General features: G+C 32.7%; 1 protein-coding gene across 3 annotated transcripts; it reads left to right on the top strand.

Annotated features, from left to right (window-relative positions):
- The first annotated feature begins 245 nt into the window (after positions 1-245).
- Positions 246-19983, top strand: LOC131943758 (uncharacterized). 3 transcript variants are annotated; one of them, XM_059304017.1, is made up of 12 exons: positions 246-326; positions 7564-7626; positions 7985-8130; positions 8212-8391; positions 8654-8701; positions 8954-9011; positions 9173-9246; positions 9681-9729; positions 9892-10144; positions 10398-10563; positions 15592-15740; positions 16136-19983. In XM_059304017.1, the coding sequence occupies exons 2-12, from the start codon at positions 7572-7574 to the stop codon at positions 19512-19514; spliced, it is 4557 nt and encodes a 1518-aa protein (XP_059160000.1). In that variant the 5' UTR covers positions 246-326; positions 7564-7571; the 3' UTR covers positions 19515-19983. The 3 variants fall into 3 exon arrangements, with proteins under 3 accessions (XP_059160000.1, XP_059159999.1, XP_059159998.1); XM_059304016.1 differs by lacking the exon at positions 246-326 and adding an exon at positions 1471-1546; XM_059304015.1 differs by lacking the exon at positions 246-326 and adding an exon at positions 1573-1759.
- Positions 19984-21565: the final 1582 nt, after the last annotated feature.

Genomic DNA, 21565 nt, shown 5'->3' with positions numbered 1-21565 from the left:
AATTTTAAAAAGTTAATGAAACATCTAATCACGTCACATTTCAAGGTACAGTGCATCGTCGTTGAGTCGCGACCTACTTGAAAAGTTTGAAACAAATCAGTCTGATAGAAGTGTTATTTTTTGAGAAATCGGTAATAGCGTAAAGTACTACTTCCGCTCAACGGAAATCACGCAAAATGCGAAAGATTGGAGAGAATAACATCCTATACATAGGTATAAAATTGTGTCCAGCTAGCTGAAACAGTTCTCGAATTACCGGCATTTTCGAAACCATAAATACAGCAAAGTACCACTTCCGGTATTCGGAGGTCAACTGAAAATTAAAAGTAATTCAAGTGTAATATCTTATGCTTATATATTTATTTTCGTCAATCTAACTGAAACAGTACTCAAGTTATCATGTTCACACTAAAAATAAACTGTAAAGTACCACTTCCGATTATCGAAAATCGTTCAAAAGTGAATTTTCATCTACCTAACTTAAACGGTGCTCTAGTTATTGGCTTTTGAGAAACCTGAAGTAGGTTTGGCACCACTTCCGGTTAATGGAAATCGCTGATAGACAATTACAAATTTGATATAGATCTAGATCTAATACTTATGAGTAAATTCGGTCAACATTACTAACACGGTGCTCAAGTTATCGTGTTTAAAAACACACACATACAGACGGACAGGATGGCACAACTTTTTTTTCCGGCTCCAGAAAGTTATAAAACTATTGAACAAAATATCTATCGATTTCGATTTTTGTACGATAAAGCGAGGAGGTGTGTACGGCGAGAAGTATTAAAATCTCATTAAATTATTCTCACGATTATATTTCTAAATACAATGTATACGAGAAATTAAGGGGTCATCCATTTATGACGTCCACACGGGGGGGGGGGGGGGAGTCCGAGAAAAATTGACATTTGCGGACGCTGTGGACTTTTAAAAGGGAATTAAGTGGACTTTGTGTGTGTGTGGGGGGGGGGGGGGGTAAAAAAATCCAAAACATTTGTGAACGTCATAAATGGATGACCCCTAATAGGGAAAGAGAACTGGCTTCGTCGGATTTAACATACGATAGCCAGATTTTTAGTCTTACATTTAGATAGCAGAAACTCCAACTAACTAAAATAACCTATTGAGATAGTCTATAGATCTATATGCTAGTCTATACGCCTGCAGTAAAACAATACAAAATATAAAATCAGTTTTAAATCAAACGCGACCATTTCAACGATATATTTTCGAAGCAATGCATATGTATATAAATAGATCTATAATGAATTGATTGGAATAAATCCATGAAAATTGAAAGCTTACCGAGAAATTTCACTAAACAAGAGATTTAGAAATATTTTGGAAGCCGACGGACTTGTTGAATAATTGCGAAAGTCTTACATTTAAATATTTTTAGTATCAATTTAGTCATCTAAAACGGTAAATCCAGATCTAGGTTTATGATAAATTTATTGATAAAGAGTAAAATTCAGTCGGAGTTTTTTTCAGTGATCGTCCTTTCTGGCCCAAGTGAACGGCGCGAGTAAACGAAACAAGAGTACGTTAATAACTTCGTAGCAAAAATATAATGGCTTATTCCAACAATGAATCGTTAACTAGAATTTAGATCTAGATCTAGATCTAGATAAGAGTCTAGTTAGTCTAGATCTAACTATTCATTATATACTGTGACTAGATCTAGATCTATATCACAAACATAAAACGAATTAATAATTAATTAATTAGTCTAGTGAAGTGCAATATTTCATCGGTAAGATTAAGTCTGATTAAGAAGTTAGTATTATTATACTATTATATAATTATAGTAAGAACAAAGTTTTAGTAAACAAGTGACGAAAACAATTTTAAATTATAATATTTTGGTTCATTACCGAGTCGGCCTAATATCTAGACTAGATTCTTTCTAGATCTAACTTAAGATCTCAAAATCTAGACTAGAAGATCTCTAGGAATTAGGAATCCAGATCTAGATATTAGATATAGATCTAGATTAGTATGTAGCTTTTTCTGACAGGGGCAGACAACCTACCCCCAAAATCTCACCATGAAAAAGTTTTGTGATTTTAAAAAAAATATTTGGGGTACTCTCTGTTTTTTTGGAAATAAAAAAGTACTCTACTGTTTCCTGTCATTTCTACCACGTTTTTTGAACAGGAGAGGATCAGCTCTGTAATGAAGTAAAATTTTCATTTTTCCGATGTTTTTTTTACCAAGAACACTTCAAGTGAAAAATTAGGTAAGCTTGAACCTATTACATTTATAATTATAACATTATTCTTTTAGCAGAAATGAGAATAACTTTACAGAAGAACCATTTACTCTTGTAACTAAATCATAAAAAGTTTAAAAACTCATCAGCAATTTACTTAAATTAATTTTTTCCCTAACTCAGTAGGGAAGCTTTTTTCAGCTGCCATCTTGTTTCCGTAATACAGAATATATAGTAAAAAATGTACCCATCCTAAAACCTTAGTGCTGCAATAAATAGCTGAGACTTTCAGCAGAATTGAGAATAACAATACAGAAGAACCATTTATTCTTGTAACTGAATCATAAAAAGTTAAAAAACTCATCAGCAATTTACTTAAATTAATTTTTTCCCTAACTCAGTAAGGCAGCTTTTTCAGCCACCATCTTGTTTTCCCAATAGAGAAAATATAGTAACAAATGTACTCATCTTAAAACCTTAGTGCTGCAATAAATAGCTGAGACTTTCAGCAGAATTGAGAATAACAATACAGAAGAACCATTTATTCTTGTAACTGAATCATAAAAAGTTAAAAAACTCATCAGCAATTTACTTAAATTAATTTTTTCCCTAACTCAGTAAGGCAGCTTTTTCAGCTGCCATCTTGTTTCTGTAATAGATAATATATAGTAAAATATATACTCATTTCAAAACCCCAGTACTTTAATAAATAGTTGAAGATTGAAGCAGAAAAGTGAATAACTATACAGAAGAACCTTTTTCCCTTGTAATAGAATTATAAAGTGTTCAAAAAGAAGTCAGCAATTTACTGAAATTAATTTTTTCTATTACAGAATTAAGTTACAAATTTCTTCACATATCTTGTGAATTTTGCAGAGCGTGCTGTTCCAGACAGCCCCAGAAATGATCAAGTAGATGAAGCTCGACCCCAGTAGCTGCTAGCGGACCGATGAGGATGTTTTTGGACAGAAGATAGTGGCTGGTATGGTTCACCAGTATCTGTTGGTGGACAATAGGCTCCTGCGATGTCCTGTCTGTGCTCTTACAGTCTACGCAGGATGTTATGGAACGGCAGATATCCCCTTACTTGACTGGTAGCTATTCTGACCCTTCTGAGGAAATGTTAAAATGGACTCAGTCAGCTCCTGCCCACAAGATCCATGCTGAGAGGATGCTGGGATATATGGACTGATGCGCTGAGCTCTAAACACCACTGGGTTTTCTGGATTTCAGGGTGAAGGAAAAGCTGAACTCAACCCTTCAGTGGCTGGGAAGGAAGTCAGAAGCAGAGCATAAAGTCCTAGAGGGACAGCACTTGGCTGGTAAGGACTGCAATTACTTCAGAAGGTTTTTGAATCAGAAGACTGAGATTCCTGTACAATCTCTAATTGTGGATCTTGCAAACGGTGACCTCAGTTTTGATTAATAGTTAGTGGTGAGTTATTCATTTTATTATTTGTTGAAACACCCAGCTATTGAATTGTTTTAATCAGCTCAATATAATGTACTGGATAGTATTGACTGTATTGTATGTAAATTAGAACCTACACATGAGGTGAGTAAGATACAATTTTTCCCCTCATTTTAAATCAAAAATGTCTTTAAATAAAAAGCTAGGCCTATTCATTAATTAGGTATAGCCTAGTTAACTATTATTCTTTGCATTTCGGGGTACTTAATTGTATATTTGTATTGTAATATTATAGCCAAAATGTAGTTTTAAGTTTTTAAAGATAGTGCTCTCTCGGGCCTAACAATTTAAATTTTGAAAGAAAATTATTTAGTATTAATATTAGGCCTAAATTTTTTAATTATGCGCAAAATAATACCAAATTATTATAGCTGTAATTAAATTTTCTGTGTTATTTCAGGGCTGATATTATTGTAACTTTTATTTGTGATAAATTGTGATATAATATTTCCAAATACAATTTTTTAAAGATCATTTTGCTGTTTTTGTTATTTTGCTTTATGTGTTATCTCCCTTTTACAATAATTGTGTTGTTCGCCTCATTAAAAAACAAAAAAAATGATTTCTCAGCTTCTAATTAAGCTAGAAATACAAATGAAGTATCTATGTCATGTTTAGCTTTAACACTATGTAACTAACAGGTTTATAAGGTATAAAACTCAATAATTCTAATCCAATGCTACTACCTAATCTAGATCTAGATAGATAAGTGTTTTAACTTTTAAGGGGCTACAACACCGTACTCAGCTTGATTTTTTATTTTATTTTTATTTTTTTTTCGATTTTTTTTTATTTTTTATTTCTATACATTAACATCTTATTTACCTAATGCCGTTATCGTTTTAACTGTAAATTGACATTTTCATACATATTTGTGCATTTGAAGAAGGTGTGTGTGCCTGGAAAAATATAAATTTACGGAAAAATGGCCTCCATAAACATGCCTGTCGATTCTTAACTAAGCGACCTAGCATAGCAAGCCGTATATCAGAATGACCGGCTTGCAATTCCTCATTTAAATAACCTAAATACATTGACCTAGTTTTAAATACTAAAATAGAAATCGCGAGGTGAATGCATGATGGAAATAAGAAAAGCTGTATTCCCATTGGTTACCAGGCGAAGCCATGTTGTAAGTTACTAAAATTAGCTCATGTCAAGGCGACATATGACCGAAATGTAAGCCGTTGCCGAGATACGGGCTATTATTTTGCTCAGCGCATGACTTCCTTTACTCGACATCTGCGAACCTGTGTGCTTCTTTTTTATCAAATAAGTGCATATTTTTTGTTTGTTGGCTTCTTTTTACGGTAAGATTTGATTTAATTACTATTTTACTGAAATTATTTTCTAAAATATAGTTATTAATTGTATTTTCATCAATAAACTTGGACTATTATTCCTTATCGATAATGAGTCGTTCTAGATCTAGATCTCGAATCTAGATCTATTCTAGATCTAGAACTAGATTTAGATCTAGATTGGAGATTCTAAATCTAAAACCTAGATCAAGATCTAGAAGTAGAATTTAGATTCTAGTCCAGATCTATATAGGTAAATATGAGTCTATAAATACAAACAATAGTTTATAATAGAATAATAGATAGATCTAGAAATAACAATATGCCTTATTATTTTTAAATATTTTTACAGTCAATGCCTGAAGTCTCAAAGCTAGTGCTGCCAAGCTTGCTAGGGTTGATGCACATCACTTGGGACTGCACAGATGCACTAGATGCACCTACAGTACCTGCATCTCAGTGCACATGCATCGGTTGCAGCTACACTACTTCCACCAACCATCGCAAAGAAAATTTAGTGCTTCTGCCGTCTAATCGCCGTAATGCACTGAGTGGATAGATTGGAAGTCTTACGCAGGTATTAGGATTTGTCAAACTTGTTTGAATTCTTGAAATCACTCTGATAGCTAGAATGTATAGATCAGTATATTGTCTCAATCTCATTTCAGCAGCTGAAAAAATCTCCAGACCTACTTCAAGAAGGCAGTTTCAAGTAAGACTGGCAGTACAGGGAACTGAGGTGGAAAGTTGGAGCTCCTTCTAATCATGTCCCTTTGACAGATGAAAGGACACACACCAGGATTGACAGACAGGGAAAACCTCCTGGTGCTTCTGGCAAATGTGTCATGGTACATAATTCAACACCGCTATCTCACAAAGGTTCATCATTCATCTTAGAACATGTTGCCAAAGCTGTCCAAAATGTTTATTAGCAACTGACGACAAATGCCATATTGAGCAGTTGCATGATAGATTCAACCCAAATGAAAGTCTTTCTGCATGCATCTAGGCATATGGCCCCAATCATGGGATTACATGACAGTTAGTAATACTGAAAGATGGCTGTTATTTCACCCATAGCCCAACAGAAACTAGTTCAGGCTGAAGGCAGATCATCATATTTTTCTTCGGCTTTCTAAATAGAGAATGATTAGGCCTACTGTAACTATTTTGTTTTTGTAATGTTAGTAATATGCAAATGTTTTCAGAGTTGTATACTGTACCTCTATGTAGCTATTTTGTAAGCTAATTCAATTTTTTTGTAAATTTTACTTGACCTGTTTTGAAGTTTTTTGTTCAGGGGTACATTTATAAAACCTGATTTACAAGAATAATTACTCCTTAATTTCAGAAACCAAATGATAATAGTAACTTCTGTACATACTAAAACTATTTAATAAGCTTTTACTAGGATATTATTTGATTTAAAAGCTTTTATTAATTTTTAAAATATTTTTGATAACTCTTATTTACAATTTATTTTTAGGGGGTGCACCTCATTAAACCTAATTACCAAGACTAATTATTGCTTGATTTGATTGAAACTTTGATTATAGTATCTTGTATACATTGCTTAAACTATATGATAAGCTTTTGATAAGATTTAAAGAGTGTTTAACAGTTTTTTTTCATTTTCAAACACGTTTTCCCCTTTTTCTCACAATTTTGTTTTTTTTACCAGTTTTAAAACTTCAAAATTATGATCTCAAATACTGTCTATTAGATTTCAATGAAATTTGTACAGTAGAAACACAACATAATTACTGTTAGAGTAATAGAGACTTTTTTAGGTTATCTTAAGTAGTTTTGTTTTTAGAGAATTTCAAAGTTGATTTCATGGTTAATATTTTAATCTAAAAACAAAAAATTTGTAACTTCAACATTTTGTCATATATTCAAAAAGTCTCTCTATTCTCCTGTTAGGAATCCTCTCCTTTATTTAAATTAGAAGTTTTAAGTCAATACATTAAATGGTTATTGAGTTAAACAGATTGAAGCATGATATGTCTAAATCATTTATTTCTGTATTTTTTAATCGGCTAACGCTGAAGACACATTCACATTGGTCTAAAAGTATATAAAATATCTTTATAACTGCAATACATGTGTTTGTTTTCTTAAAAAAAATTTTTTTGTAAATTTTTGTATGTACGGTGTAGTGCCCCCTTAACCAGTGTTTTATAACCTTTTTTGGAGGTCCAAACCCCACCAGCTTCATAAAATCATAATGATAACCAATGATTATGAATAATTATGATGTCATGTGCATTCACTGAATTGAACCCTTCTTAATAACTAGTGTGTGTCTTAATCCCCGCTGAACACTAAAACTGACTCATCAAACCACTCATCAGTTTTAGGGTTTTGACCGATACCCAAGTTAAAAACCACTGTCTGTTATGAATCTATTGATTTCTATTCTAGTGTAAGTTAGGCCTAAAATCTTGATTCTAAAATCCTAGATCTAGATTTTAGATCAGAGTCTTTTTTTTAAAGAATTTTATAATAAAACGCAACTGTATATTTGACCAAAATGGTATCTAATTTTATAACTATTTACTCATTTGTTTTAGATGTGAAGATGACCTCTCATAGAAGAAAATCGATGAAAATGAAACCTAGTCGTGATAAGCCTTGTAAGTATTTCACTGATTTATTGAGTCATTTTTTTTAATGGATTATATGTGGTGAGTTAAGTCCATGTAGACTTGCAGTACCTTTAAATAAAAATTTTCCAGATAGATCTACCACAAATGTAAACTAGACTAGTACTATAGTACTTAAACCATAAAAATTATTGTTAGGGACGAAGCATTGTTTTTGACAATTTTGGCTATAGCACATACATATAGGTGATTTATTTTTAAAATGACGATTTAAAAAATTTGACACACAAATTATAAAGTTATTTTGTTAAGTTGATAATTTTATAATTTTATAATAACTCAGCATAGTGAAATTTTGGTGAACTTACTGTTTCACTTAAATTTGTAGGTTCCAGTCAGAAAGTAAGAAAAAGAACAAACTGTGCTGTCATGGAGAAGCAGAGCCTGCCATTGTCTAACAAGTTTATTTATATGGATGTAAAGCATGGCAAGCAGGCAGACTTAATGGAAGAACAGTTAAAGAAGCTAGGAGCTGTAAGACTCAATTTAAAAAAAATATCTTTTTAATTCTTCAATTTGTGAAAATCGGATTAACTTTAACTTTACCCTCTACAGAAAGTTGAGAAGTTTTTAAGTGGTGAAGTGAACTATGTAATATCAGCCTCTGGACCCACCCATTGTAAAACCAGTGAGCGACTGAATGTTTGGGAAGAAAACCCTCAAAGTCCATCTTTGACTAGTCCTTTTAACTGTGGACCTTCTCCATCTGGATGTACAGATACCAAGAGAGTTGTGGTAAAATTTGTTGTGGTCTTCTATTGTTTTAATTGATTTTCAAATTTTATGAACATTTCTGTAAATTGTGCTGTTTATTTTAATATTAAATTCTGTAATTAATAATCGCAGGGTCTTCATTGAATACTAACATATTTATTTTGCACTTACTGTATATTGCTTCTTAAGTTGACAGTAACTTTTACAGCTTTTTAAATGGGTTTTTAAAAAAATTAATATCAGTAAATATTGGGTCACTTTAAGTATCAATATTTATCTTCAGGTTTCTAGAGGTAAAGCTCTAGCCCAGATAGCGTGTGCCAAAAACCAGGTTTGTGCTTGATTATGTGCTATTTTGTTTTTCTAAGTGGAATTGATCTTTCTGTCTCACTCACTTGTTTCAGTTACAGCCTGAGACTTTTTAAAGCACTCATCTCATATAAACATCTCATTTTATAAAGTAGTTACTATTATTTTGTTCTTAGTTTGTATCATAACATTTAAAAACAATTTTTCTTTTTTTGTTATACAATATCATTTTAGTTCTTGGATGATTTTAAAAAAATAATATGATCACTTTCAGACAAGTTCTGTCGTTGCAAATGCTGAAAAACTTGGAATTAAAGTAATTTCATTTGATGGTAAGTTATTTTATTTATACTTTATAAAGAAAGAAATAATACATGATAATTCCATTTATTAGGAACGTTTTTGTCATAAACTTATTTTTAAAGTTTACTTTATAATTCTAATATCTCTGTTTTTAAATGTTAAAATAATTCATTTAAAAAAATCGTTTCAGTCGCAACTAAATGGCTAGAAAAAGAGCTAAAGAAGATTGAAAAAGAGTTTAAAAATGAGGGTGTGCTTAAAAAGGTGTGTTTTTAACTATGCATTATTAGTTTTTAATTTTAAACTTTGATATGTAAGTAAAAAAGTAAGTAAAGTTTCCCTTTCAAACCTTACGGTCTATGGGGCAAGTGAAGTAGAGTTCACTTGTTTCTGTGACCTCGGCATATGAAGAGATAGTGTGGTCAGCACTATGCCCAGCCGCCTTTACTTTCCCTAACGTGAGTTAGGTACCCATTAGAGTTGGTTGGACTCAGGGACGGTCTACTGACTTGTACCCAGATTCGAACTCGAGAAAACTTTGATATGTAATCTGTTTGAATACTTGGAGACAAAATTACATGTGGTCTTTAAAAATCAATTCTATGTTTTAAAAAAAGCTCTGGATTCTTAAAACCATTTGTTTTCCCATATTAACAGAATTTTAAGCTTAATCACTTAATTTATATTTATTTAACTAGGTTAGTGAACGTAAGCCAAGATGCAGCAAGTCTGAAATAAAGAAAAGAAGTAAGTGTCTAGTTTATTTTTAGAAAGCATATTCACATTACGATCTATAAAGAAACAATGGTTGTTTTTAAAGAAAGTGTTTTGATATTTGAAACAAATAGTTTTGAGAAATACATCTAGCAGTTCTAGAAGGATTAATGGAATCACTTATTTTTGTTTTAGGGAAATTGTTGAGGGACAACTATATCAAGTTTGAAGCTGTTAATAAATGCCATAGACCAATAAAAGCAGAATTTCCACGTTTGCCAAAGCTCAATTTGTTATCACCACCTGGTATTTGTCCTTTTGGTGAAGCTAAATTAAAGGTACAGCATCAGTATCGTCCGCGAAAAGCTGCTCAAGAGAACAGTCATAATGCGCGGATGGATACAGTTAAAACATTAGACTCGAACCCTACTAAATTGGATGAACCTCGGTAAGAAGTTATTTAAAAATTCATTTACTGTCCCAATTATTGTATAAAGATCTTTAGTTTTGTAGGATCAGTGTGTCTAATAAGTTTTGTGGTGTTATACTTATTGTTGTAGTAATTTTGAATACAAAAAAATTGTAATGGGGTGTGAGACTCCAAGTATATTGGTATAGCAACACTGCTCCTATACATTAAAAATGTCTTATTACATGACAATGGTTGGAGAGGATCCTTAAAATACTTCATACTATTGCAGGTTAATGCAGTCTGTTTCATTAGTTCCTGAACTTGTTGGTGTGCCCATTGTAACAGCTGGGGATGTCAAATGCAACTTAAACCTGAGATTGAAAAAATTAACCCAGATAAACAAACAGCAGGGTTATTGTGATTGTTGTGAGCTGAAATACAAAGATTTAGAACAGGTATCTAGTTTTACTGTTTTTGTTTGACACTTCTTGGTGATATTTTGGTTTCAATTTTATAACTTTTGAGAGCACCATTTGCATATATTTTGTAGGCTTTGCAGTTTCTTAATTTTTGTGACATTAGTTTAAGGATTTCACACTTATCTCTCTCAAATTCATTTCAACCTATGTAGTCAGTGATAATGTTAACACTGAAATGGAAAAAAACATACACTTAAATACATAATTTTTTTTAAAAGCTGAACAAGACATTAAAAAAATGGATGAATAATAAACTTTATTTTTTTTAGCGCAATTTCCATTCTGGAGAATTGCGTTTATTAACCCGTCATTTCTGGATGGATGAATGTATGTGTCCGCAGCTTTAAGTCGTATCTCCTCCTCAACGAAGCAATATCGAGGACTAGTTCCAATAGCTAGGCCAATGCCGCTGCCGAGAAAATCGGACAAATCGGCTTTTCCCTACCCCCTGCATGTTTAACTCTGTTTTTTGCATGCTTTTATTGTGTTTATGTTAACATGTTATACATCATTCTGTTCGTAATTGAACAACCTTTTTAACTGTATAAGTTTGATTTCTCTATTATTTCAGACGTTGAAGAAATCGCCGATTAAATCGCATTTTTTACCCTCCGCGGCGACGTGCCGATTAGGGGGGAGGCTTTTTCACCTTTTTAAAAGGGGGGTGTTACTTCGAGTCTATAGACTCTGTGAGTTTTCGTACTACAACTGTGAAACTTGGTAGAAGAATAGATTAAATGTACACGTATAACGCTCAGGGTTCTTGGTTAAAATATGTTAAATACTTTCGGAGATATCAGACCGCAAAGTTAAACTAAGTTATTTGAGCTATTTATGGATCGATTTTTTATTTGAACCCTGAGCTGTATTCCTGAAATCTCGACGTTTATTAATATGTATGATATGTCCTATAAGGCCCTATAATAAGGACGTCTATAGACTTTGAAGTGGACCGAAAATATAAACACGACGCGCCGACCGCTGTCTGACTGAACCGCCCTGCTGTGCTTCGAATCGCCGTCTTTAACTTGATGACGCGTTACGAAATTTGTATACACGTATCGAGTTTACGTACTACAACAGTTAAATTTGGCAGACGAATACATTAAGTGTAGACGTATAAAGCTCAGGGTTCGTGGTCAAAATAAGTTAAATACTTGTGGAGATATCGGACCGCAAAGTTGAACCAAGTTTCCCGGTCTATTATTGGACATATTTTACATTTGAACCCTGAGCTGTATTCCCGAAATCCCGCCGTTTATTTTAATGTATGACATGTATTATAGCACCTCGTAATAAAGCCGTCCATACATTTTAAAACCGAACGAAAATAAAAATTAACGCGTCGGCCGCCGTCCGACTGATTGGTGATCTACACATCGTGTGGCACAGCCGAGTGTGTAGTCACGTGACGCTAGGCGCTTGATCCGATTGGATGATACTATAAACAATGTCTAAAGATAGATACATGTGTTCCCGTGTTTGACTCGACGGCTATTGCTACTTTATATTTATAAGCACACGGACATGTTGCATAACTTTGTCTTAACCCATTGAAACGTCAAACAAAAGTTTTGTTAGTATTTACGGCTGAGGACTAATCGTCAAAATTAATCTTCTTTAGAAATTAATCCGAATAGCTTCGGCCCGATCAAACAATGCTGTGATGTGCTTGTGATTCGTGTAACGTTTCATTATTGTGTACATTACATTTTCGTAAAAATGGCTTTAAAAATAAATTAAATTATATCCGGGGCTCTTTTCTACAAATGTTAATACCACTAACAACGTGGGGGTTACTAGCTTGTCAAATTGACCAAAATGGGGTGGGGTGGATGGGGGTACCCACTGACCATCCTACACGGTATGTAACACCCATAGCCTCACCCCGCCCCCACTAGTCCGTGACGCGACAAGCCGACGAGCATCGCTTTTGATGTCGTATAACACCCGTACGGTACACGGTGGTTTCATACCCCACCTCCCTCCCCCTTCACTTTGTGGAGTTGATGTTACTAACCCTCGGGCATAGATCAGGAAATCTTGCCAGACTTTTGTCTCTGAGATTACATAATATTCATCTGACAAGTTCATCGGGTTGGCCGACTAGCCTATCCAGCGGTCGTGTTTACGTAATAGGGCAATAAAATTCGTTGCTCAGAAGACCTGGTTACCCACATGTCTGATTGAACTAAATCTAGGCAAAAGCTGGTGGTGGTACACGTGTCTGTGTATAGCCAAACACGGTAATCTTAAACAATTTCTAGAATCTACCAGATCTACACAGTCCAGCACTCAAACACGTGCTTTTTTCTTAAGAAAGTTGCTACTTGTAAAAGGCCTACTGGTAGGCTTACAAAATACATAAACCTACTTACTACTAGCATAAACATTGGGCATAAATATAAATTTATGTTATATATCTATAACTTAACTATACCTTGTGCAGGTTTTTTAAAAAAATATTTTCCTCCAAAGTTTATTTTATTGACATTGTAAAAATGATTAACTTAAATATGGGTAATAATATTATGTAATTACCATAAAGCACACTCTGATTCTGATCAAACACATTTGTAACTAGACTAATTCTATAGCAACAAGGATTAAGATATTTAAAATAACAAGAAATATAATTATAATGAGATAGGCCTTTAATTTTGGAACAGAGTAGGCCTATAGTATTGAACATAGATTACATAACATCTTTTCTTCTTCTTCTTCTTCGTTCTTAATTATTAGTGTTGAAGGGGATCGAGATTTATCTGCCAGTTGAACACGAGACTTTTGTTCGAATTTATCAACCATGAGCTTTTTGCCGACTCGACCACGCCTCCAACACAATTAAGCGTTACGTGTCAACTGGTTATGCGCCATTGAGGCCATTGACTCCGATTTCAGCCTGCTTTTCTTTTTGGATTTGCTTCCATAGCCTTTGTCCAACCAAGAACAAACTACAAGGCAGCAGTTGTTTAATTTTGGAGTTGTCTCTCCTAGAAGAGTGGCTGTCCCCAGCTAACGAGCCTCATCTGCCCGAGGGTTCGAACTCGAGACTTTTCGGTTTAGCTTCACAAATTTACTATAGCATTCTTCTCTTTGTATTGAAAAACTTGATTAGTTATATTTTCTTCTAGTATGCTATTAACATGAAGTTAACTAACAATGAGCAAAAGTGATTTTAAAACAAATTCATGGTATATTTTGAGCAAAGGGTGGGATTACATAACCTTAACATTTGATAGTTATGTAACAATGTTGGACCATTTTAAATCTACCATTAGCTTGAGCATATACAAATGTCATATTTTAGATTAAAACAGCGTTACATTTAAAGAATGACTTCTTATCACATTGATTATTAGATGTTTAAAAAAAAATTGAAAGGGGGGTATTACGTAATCTATGAGATTAGTAGGTTGAGTAATCGAAGGACACTTTTTAAAATAGCATCATTGGATTCAGCATACAAAAATCTATAAAATGTCTTAAAATTACATCAATTGATAAAGTATTCTGGCTTTTATACCACTTTTAGTGAAAAACGCTTAAAAATTTGGTCCATACCCTCCCAGTATTTTTCCTCTTTCAGGGTCTACCCCGGTTGTCTGAAAAAACTGCTGTTTTTTAATGACTAAAAAATTCATAACTTTTTTGTTTATGGTCAGATTTTGAAAATTCAAACTATTCTGTAATCAGATTGACAGCCCCTATCCAAATATGTAACTGTTATATTGTTTTACTGAAATTAAATTTTTGCATTGGCCTAGCTAGTTCCAAAAGCAATTATGTTAAGCAAGTTACGAGGATGAACATAGGCCATAAAAATTCCGGGTTTCTTTCATGGATTTCCCGGAAAAGCCAAAAAAACCTCGAGAAAATGCAGTTTTTGGCCCATATCTCGGCAACCAGACCACCTAGCGACTTGAAACATGTACCAATCGATTTCTGCCATAATTTAGAACAATATTGCAGAAGAAAGTTTTCAAAAATATCCTTTCGTTCGGTCACAAAAATTTTTTTGAATTAATTAAAATTTGGACCGAATCAGTAGGCATTTTTATCCAACCACACCACACGCGTCATCACGTTCGATAGCTGCGACATCACGTTCGGTAGCTAGGCGCGCAATGGTTTTTAGTCATGTAACTCTATTGTAAATAAAACATGTAAAATACTGAAAATTTTTTTTATAAAAAACGTTTTAATAACTAACCAATGGTTTTACTAACCCTGCTCTTGATTTTCGCTACGACAGAGCTATTTTTAGATAACATTAGGAAATTGCGCTTAAATGTCACTAGACTTTTTAATTAACTTGTTTTTAAAGTAGTACAGGTGTAAACAAACTGGACTCACACCAGCCTTTCACAACCTAGCTTTTGTCCACATTTCTAATTTGCATGTCCCGTCCCACCTACTGCAATTTAGCCAATTTCATGTAAACATTACCCCCACAAAAACTTAAGCCTGACCATTACGTATATTTCAATCTGTTAAAAAATAATCTGTCAAAAAAGTATGTTATATATACATTTCTTAAGCACAGTTTTTATGTATTATCTGTCAAAAAATAAGTTATATACACATTTCTCAAGCACAGTTTTTATGTCACCATTTCTCCTTCAAAAAAAGTTATTAAGAATGCCAACTGCTTCTCTAAAACCTTTACAACACAATGCAAACTGATGCAATACTATAAAACTAATTCAATACTTCATAGAATTTATTATAGGCACCTTTTTACACAGTTAGCAAAAAAAAAAAATCATCTACTAAGAAAAAAGAAAGAAAGATCAAATACACACTCCCTGGATTTTAATATATATATATATAAATATACATGTGAATATATGTCTGTGTGTGTATGAGGGTGTATATACATATATCTTGATAATTAATAGAACTTTTCATTTAATGGCAATGAATTTCTTTTTAAGATAATTGAAGTTATGAAGCATATACTTTTTATAATGATAATATGTATTTATCATTTTGTCTTTGCAGCATTTGATCAGTGAAGAACATCGTACATTTGTTAGAGATAAAAGTAATTATGAAAGCCTTGATGCACTAATCAGCAAAATTCCATCAACTGTTGAGTTCCTGCAGACTGTTTTAATGAAGCACTGTGTACAGAAGCAGAAAGATGTTGGGTATTTAGTTTTTGTTACAAACAAAATATTAGGGAAAGGGTTTAACAGGGCTTCATACCAGTACAATTTTCTCTATAAATATACAACTTTGACACCCAAATTGTGGTTTTGTATAGGTTAGTGTTCAAAGTTTTGGGTTTGCCTTCCATGAAAATTTACAAAAAATATTACGGATATTGGCTTTTTAAAAATTATGTATATCATAATCAACTTAACAAGGATTTGTTTCTGATAACTGCAGTAAAAATTACTATTTATTTTTGGGATAGGCAGCCTACCTAAAAAAACATAGTTTGTAGATGAGGTAATAAAATTTCACATTACCAATTTACCAAACATCCATGCATCAAAAGATATGTCCTTAATAAATATTTAAAATTTTTCTTTTTTTTCAGCACTGACACAATGTGCAGTCTTCTGACAATAGAACCACCAATTTCACCTTTAACAACAGAAAGAACAGCAATTTACACTTTAGAAAAAGCCTCACCTTCCCACAATTCAATGCCTGTAACAGATGCTGAACTTGTTTCACAAGTAGAAAATACTCCTGTAAAAGGAAAAAATAATGAAAAATCTCTTCAAGCTGTTGTTATTCGTAGACCAATGCCCAGTGGTATATTCACATCACCTCGCCGAAAACAACCAACACCAAGTAAAAAACCATGGGTTCAAGAGCGCTCGATGGTGTTCCGAGATTCTCCCATGGCTAGTTTGCAGCCATCTTGTAGCAGTAGTCCAAGTTTTCTTGCAACAGATTCTAATGTGTTTTCCCCTCAACTGTTGAATGTCAAATTCCAGCCAAAGAAAACTGTAAGCAGATCATTAATTAACATAATAGATTTTAACCAAAAAACTACCTCTGATACCACTGAAACTATCTCTCAAGATGAATGCACCCAGGCAAAACTGGAGAATAATACAAGTCCTTCTGTGAAACTAGCAAAAGAGGCAAAGTGCATATCTAATTTCAAGCACAACTCAGCAGATGAAATTGGTAAAAATGAATTGCATGACGGTACATGCCAAAATAATTCAATGAATTGTTTTGAAGAGAATGAAAGTACAAATCTAGGTAACAATACTCTACATAAAACTCAACTGGAAGACCATTTAAGTATACCTGAGCTAATATCTGTTAACACTGAAGATGATTTGACTGTAGGAAACAACTTGAAAAGACAAAAGTGTAAGAAAAAGATGCATATAAAACGGGACAAAATAAGAAATAAATTGAAAGCGGAAGTTGTAAAATCTGACATAATTGTTCCTTGCATTGCTGACAGAGTGAAGAATAGAAGTAGAAATAATAGTGAAGTAGCTAATATTGTTCAAGATGACATTCATAGTGCTACTGAGATCCCGCAACTAATTAGTTCACCTCAAGCGCCATTGTCATCACCCAATATAAAAACATGTTCAGAACAACTAAGTAATAAAATGAACACAGATCAAAACCTGGTTTGTAAAAACACTGGTAATGAAATAATTATGACAACTCCATTTGAAATGGATACAGAAAAAGTAACATGTCAAAATAAAATAGATGCAAAAATGGTTGTAGTATCGTCTTTAAAATGTAGAAACAATACAGAAACTATTGAGACAACTCAACATAGATATAAAGAAGAAAAATCTATGCCTAGTCACAAGAAAACTGAAACAGACAAATCATGTGTAACCCAGCATCAATTGAAAATAAGAATTGATACATCTGATGTAACTCCAGTAAAAAAGAACATTGACTCAAAAATATTAGCTGGATTAAAGCATGATTCAGAACTATCCTATACCCCTAAGAAAATTGAACTAACAACTGAGTTTGTGCCATCATGTAAGAAGAATATTTTTATGGCAATACAATCTTGTAATGTAGAAACCGCCTGTAAACTTCAAACAACTAATTGTAGTAATGTGAAATCTGTTGAAGCAGATGAAGCACCTGTGAAGCATCAAACAGCATTGCATAACGAGAGAATAGATATTGGCACTGATTTAAGTTTTCCTGTTATGTCTATTCAGGAGAAGATTCATACATTTAATGAAAATACACTTCCGTCACAACAGGAAGAGAAACTGAGTCATTTAAAAGAGCAGGTTCCTTTTAATCAGTTTGTGCATAACAAAAATGGAAGTCATTGTCTCTATCCATCTGTTACAATGTGTCATTTGAATATTTCATCAATGAAACCCAAAAAATGTTCATACTTAGAAAAGTTAAAAAAGAAGCACTGCGTCGAGGTTGGACTAGATTCTCCTAACCAATTGTCTAATAGACAATTAACTAAAAAGATGGAAGGTGCACTGAAAGAAATTGTAACCCCTTCAAAAACTAGTTTGAAAGCAGTAGAGGTGAAGCATAAAGAAGACAAAAAGAGTAACAAGACAATTTGTGAAACTGAGTTATGTACAGTTAAAATGTTTCCAGTTCCAAACATTGCTGACTGTGTCAAAACTCGATGTCGTAAGCAAACTACTGATATATTTAAATACAATGAAGAAAACAACAAAAAAACTGAGAATCAAAAAGAAGAGAAACATTCCTCTCTTAACTTCAGTAGACCAGACCTTGAAGCCAAATCTAAGAAAAACAATATTGAAAAAACAGAAGAGGAAACCCTTACAGTTGTGCCAAACATTGCTGAGTGTGTTAAAAAGAGACGTTCTTGTACTATGTTCAATCATGAAGGGCAGTATACTTTAAACAGCTTGTTCAGAGAACTAAGCAGCAGCTCTAAAAAGTCTACTAAAACCAAGCGGGGTGTAAATCTCTCAAGCTCTGGAAATGTCAATTCTGAGGCTGAAGACAGTGAAATTAGTTGTAATCGTGGTAGTGCAGTAGTTATTAGAAGGAAGAATCAAAAACAACTGATTGATAGACGTCCTGTCAGCAGAGATTGGTCAATCGTTGAAGCAGATAGTTCAGAGCATTCTTCTTCATTAGTACACAATGAAAATAATGTATCTAGTCAGCAGATTTCAACAGATATAGATAGGCCTATTTCAGCTATGTCATCAGAGAATAGTATTCTAAAAGATAATCATGCTCATGCAAATTCAGTTGAAAAGACAAAAGTTAAAATTTGTGAAGGTACTTCCAGTAGTCCTGGGATTAAAATGAAGATAAAACGGCATTTTAACAATATGTTCTCATCTTTTTTAGAAGATGATAATTTTTCTCCTACTGGTGCTGCTGTAAAACGTAGAAAATTGGAACATATAGAAAGTAAACATGAAACTGAAATAAGCATTTCAAGTTTAAACAGCATATCTCTAAGCTTAGCAAATCGAGCTCCTAGTCCAAGATTTTCCTCCCCTAAAGAAAACAAGTTTGTTAAGGCAGCAGTTGAAAATGTGCCATATGTGTCCTTGCTTAGGTCACCATCACCTGTATTCACTATGCCACAGCACTCGAATAATCCTCAGCCAACAAACAAACACAACACGAGTTCTAACATTTTTAATAATCTGAAATCAGCATATGATTCCAGAGGGGAAATAGATTCTTCTAAAATGCAAGCTATGCCTCTAAGCAAATTACCTATTAACAATGTTGGACAAATACATACCAATACCATTGTCAAGTGTAGATCTCTGTCTCCTGAAAGAATACACAATTCCCAGCTCGACTCACCTTATAGTAATTCAAGCATCCAGGATACTGAAGAAGCTTTAGAAATAAGTAGTACAGAGCACAGTGATAGTAGTTCAGTTGACTTACTAACTGATTCCACTTCTTCTTCTGAAACTTCATGGGATTCTTCAAACCATTGAAAAGTCTGTTGATCTGTTACTTGTAAATATGAATGAAATATAGCTCAGAGACTTATACTTTTTGAGCTCAATTAAATTAAATGTTTGACTGTTGGTTAACTAGTTTTAACCTATGTATTGTAAGCATCTGTTACATGTACATTGTACATTTCTTAGAAGTCAATATTTAAAACAAATGTGTTTGAATAGGCAGAATATACTTTTTATATTTAATGGACTGAATAGTTTTAAGTGTAAAATATTGTGACATTGTTAATGTCAGCTTGTTGGTATTTTTTATTGTTTGTAATTTTACCTTGTGTAATAATAAATTCTTGATTCTAAAAGTTTTGACACTTATTTTAATTTAAAATAATGGGAACTCTACTGTATTATACATCAAGCATATGGGCTTGTTTTTCTACTCAGGGCTTAATTTCCATTGGTCAGAAGTTTTAATAATAACATTTTATAGATGTTATGTATTAAAAAGAAGGAAATACTTTATCTTATGCTTTATTTTTATAAACGAGTAATTAAAAGCATCTTTGCTGTATGGTTATTTGAAAAAGATTAGAGCTCCTAATACTTATATAATTTATAATCTTTCCTTATTATTACTGATAGTTGATAGTATTTATTTCATAAGCCACTATTTTTTCTAATTTTATTGACTGGAGTTCAATTGAGATTAAGCTTGAAACAAAATAAAACCGGGAGTGATCTCCCCTAAACTTTCTCGAATATTCTTATATAACTCTGAATATAGGCATGATTTTTTAATTACTTAAACTTTTAAAAATAGAATTACATGCGTTTTTTGAGAAATCGGGAATAGCATAAAGTAGTACTTCTGGTCAACAGAAATTACTCAAAATTTGACAGAAGGTACTTGTGAAATTTCATTTATCTATATGAAATAGTAATCAAGTTATAGACTTTTTAAAAATTCAAAGTAGAAAAAGTACCACTTCCAGTTATCGGAAATCGCTCAAAAGTTGATACGGATCTACGATTTTGATAAAATACTTATGTAAGAAATTTCATCAACCTAGCTGTAACGGTACTCAAGTTATCATGTTTACAGACATACAGACAAGATTGCAAAATTATGTTTTTCGTTATCAGTGAGGTGTAAGTTACAAGACTTTCTCTATACTTCGTATATACGAGAAAGTAATAAAAGGTGCAATAAAGCATTAACAGAATAGCTTAGTTCTTCAATCCTTTGCATCTCCTTGTATTTGTAAAGTAGCTAATAGTGTACTGCCATCCCCACTGCCTAGAGAAGTAAGTAGTTTGATGCCCTTTATTTCTGACATTCTTGCTTCAGTTTACCTTTTGTAACAAAACATCTGTGGCCTACATAAAGTTTTTACAGAAACACAAAACTACACTTTATAAGAAACATGTACGATTTAATTTATTCACTCAAATATTCATCTTAGGAGCCATAAAAAAATTTATTATAAATTTTTATGTTTCAATATCAACAGATATTATTGGTGTACAATTTTCTTTCATGGTTTATCTTCATAGGAATGAAAAGATCCATTACAAGATGAGAATGTTTTTTTACACTATTTACAAGTATAAATATCCACAATTTGACTTCAATCAATATTTTAGCTTACATGACGTGGTAAAGATTTTACACATACATACATACATACAATAGTAAATTAAGCAATTACCTTATAATATAGAGATGTATACAATTCTTCCAGCATTTGGTCAGAAAAATAGAAAACAGACATTTGTTATTCACAAAGGACCACATCTAGCTACACTAGTATCATGAATATCAAAATTGAGTGCAGTGATAATAGTATGACATACCTTTACCACTCACTCCATTTAATTAGATAATAAATAATTTGTGAACATTTTATTTGGTAAATATTGTACAAGAACATAAACAGGTACATATCAAATCAAAGAAAATTAAGCTATAGCATTTGGTTTGCTGATTTCTAGATAAAATTAGGCTTTTACAAGTGCTACAAACACATCATGCTTGTACATTATTATCTAAATATTATATTTCATTACAAAAAAAGAACACACATTTT

Source organism: Physella acuta, unplaced genomic scaffold (assembly GCF_028476545.2).
Source record: "Physella acuta isolate Inbredline_101_S28 unplaced genomic scaffold, ASM2847654v3 ptg000466l, whole genome shotgun sequence".
NCBI lineage: Eukaryota > Metazoa > Mollusca > Gastropoda > Physidae > Physella > Physella acuta.
The sequence above is the reverse complement of the archived record's forward strand: the minus strand, read 5'-3'. Positions and strand labels throughout refer to the sequence as shown.